The sequence below is a fragment of the Rhinopithecus bieti genome, unplaced genomic scaffold (genome assembly GCF_001698545.2).
Source record: "Rhinopithecus bieti isolate Rb0 unplaced genomic scaffold, ASM169854v2 scaffold_69818, whole genome shotgun sequence".
Taxonomy (NCBI): domain Eukaryota; kingdom Metazoa; phylum Chordata; class Mammalia; order Primates; family Cercopithecidae; genus Rhinopithecus; species Rhinopithecus bieti.
The window spans coordinates 123,135-125,226 of NW_016825870.1; the positions used below are offsets into that span (position 1 = coordinate 123,135).

At 42.5% G+C, this 2,092-nt stretch overlaps 1 protein-coding gene across 1 annotated transcript in view; it reads right to left on the reverse strand.

Annotated features, from left to right (window-relative positions):
* CDKL5 (cyclin dependent kinase like 5) overlaps nucleotides 1–1,705 on the reverse strand; it is a gene marked incomplete at its 5' end in the record, with an annotated part of 52,145 nt that extends 50,440 nt beyond the window's left edge. Inside the window, 1 exon segment of the mRNA XM_017863213.1 lies at nucleotides 739–1,705. Within this exon segment, the coding sequence (XP_017718702.1) occupies nucleotides 739–1,705 (967 nt within the window).
* Between the last annotated feature and the right edge of the window lie 387 nt (nucleotides 1,706–2,092).

Genomic DNA, 2,092 nt, shown 5'->3' on the forward strand with positions numbered 1-2,092 from the left:
GTGAGACGGAGTCTCATTCTGTTGCCCAGGCTGGAGTGCAGTGGCGTGATCTCGGCTCACTGCAACCTCCGCCTCCCAGGTTCAAGCGAAGGAATGCTACTTCTTTTAAGTAGGTTAGGTCAGTTCCAGAGTCTGACGATGAGTAAGATGGAGGAAGCATTATGCTAAAAATACTGTTTTAAGATTTAGAAACAATCCAAAAGACTGAAAATTAACATTTATCCTGGTATGAAGTTAAATTTATCTACAGTGGACAAATTTAAAACTTTTAAATCCAGTTAAAATATTGAGTAAGGTACTAGCAAAAGCTGTTGATTTAAGCAAATGTGGTTTGGAGAGATCAGAGAAAATACTCATGAATTCACACTGTATTTTAAGAAAAACTAAAACCTAACCCATACAGCTGATGAATTCTGTAATAAATCAAAATAGGATTCTCTCAACAAAGTATTCCAGAAAGGAACATTCAAGAAAAAAAAATATTACTAAAAACAAAATTTGACTTTTCTTGAGTACTCAACAGTTGATCTAAATAGATTTAAAACAAACAAACAAACAAACAAACAAACAAACAACAAAAAAACAGAGAGTAGGACAAGTATTGCTTCCCTAAATGCATCCTATCAAGAAAAGCACGATGTCCTGTAGTAGGGAAAATTATAGACAGACCCTCATCATATCCCTTGTACCACCTTCCCCTGAAGGGTCACCAGATTTGGTCAAGGTGCTCAACTGTACCTGGGGTGACAAGAGTTGCAGGCTGTTGGCTCTAGCTGCCATCCCTTGCCCTATGCTCAAGCTTCCATCCAAGCCTTTGGCTCTCACTTTGTCACGGGTCACATACATAGAATGCCTATGAGGACGTTGCTGGGAAGAAAAGGGGCTGGTGTAGCCCAGTCCATAAGAAAAAGATTCGTGAGGTGCAGACAGCGAATGGGAATGGCTACTGTCCATGTGCTCAGGCAGCTTTAATTCCTCCATTGTCTTAGAATGTCTGGTTGTGGTTCGACGTGAGTCCAGCGTTCCTTCATTTCGGTTATTTCTCCCAGAAGGGCTAAGCAAAGTTCTCGTGTCACTGTGTCTGGTGGGGGTTGGGCTGGTGGGAGAATTCAAGTCTAAGCAGCTAGATGGGAAGTACCTACTGGTACTGGGCTCCGCAATTTGGGCCCTGGCTTCAGAAAGGTTGCTCACAGACTTGGAGTCACTCAGTGCCCCATGGCTTTTGGCCTTGGTCCTGTAGGAGGGACTCCTAGAGGACTGGGGAATGGTGTCAATATAGCTATGCCGACTCTGCTTTTCATTGGGCTGCAGTGTCCCAGCTTTGCTTTGAGAGCTTTCCATGAATGAGTGGCGGTTCTGCTGAGATCTGCTGTTCGACTTGAGGTACTTTGTCCCTGGGCCTTCTGAAGGCTTTGGGTCAATATTAAAATCAAACTCTGTTTTTGACTTGGCTTCTTTTGGGCTAAGAAGGTGTGGTATGTTGTTGTTGGTGAGATCTTTGCTGGTAGACCCAGACTGGCTGCTTGCTTGGTAGGTTTTGGTGTGCAATGGACTAAGACTAGCTCCAGCAAGGTTTCCATTTAGGAAGCTTTCATTGGCAGGGAGACCTTCGTCAGCCCGGGGCAGGCCTACACTCAGGTTCTGGATGTCTTTGCTGTTAGATCTGTGGTGAGACTGCAAAGCAGTACTTTTGCCGGCTTGGTTTCTATGTTAAAACAAAAGAAGCATATCAGTTTCCCTCAATAGCTAACACACAAAAGTATTGTTAAAAGAAAGAACAAATACTTGAAACACCTGGAAGACTAAAAACATTAATTCTCTCAAGCATGTGCCTTCAAATAACAAGTAACCTATCAACAGCAATTAAGTTTCTTAGACCAACTCACTCTGCAACAAAGCACTGGCCTTGATGAAATTATTCTGGCACTGCTAAATGCTCAGCTAACTTGCTGTCAAAACAGTTTCTAAATGATAATCTGGTAAAACATGCTCTCATGATGTTTGTACTCGTATGAGTGTTTGTGATAGAATGACTGCTAAGAAGAGAGCTGAGCTATAAACTCTTTATAACTCTTCTGTCTGCTTGAATGCC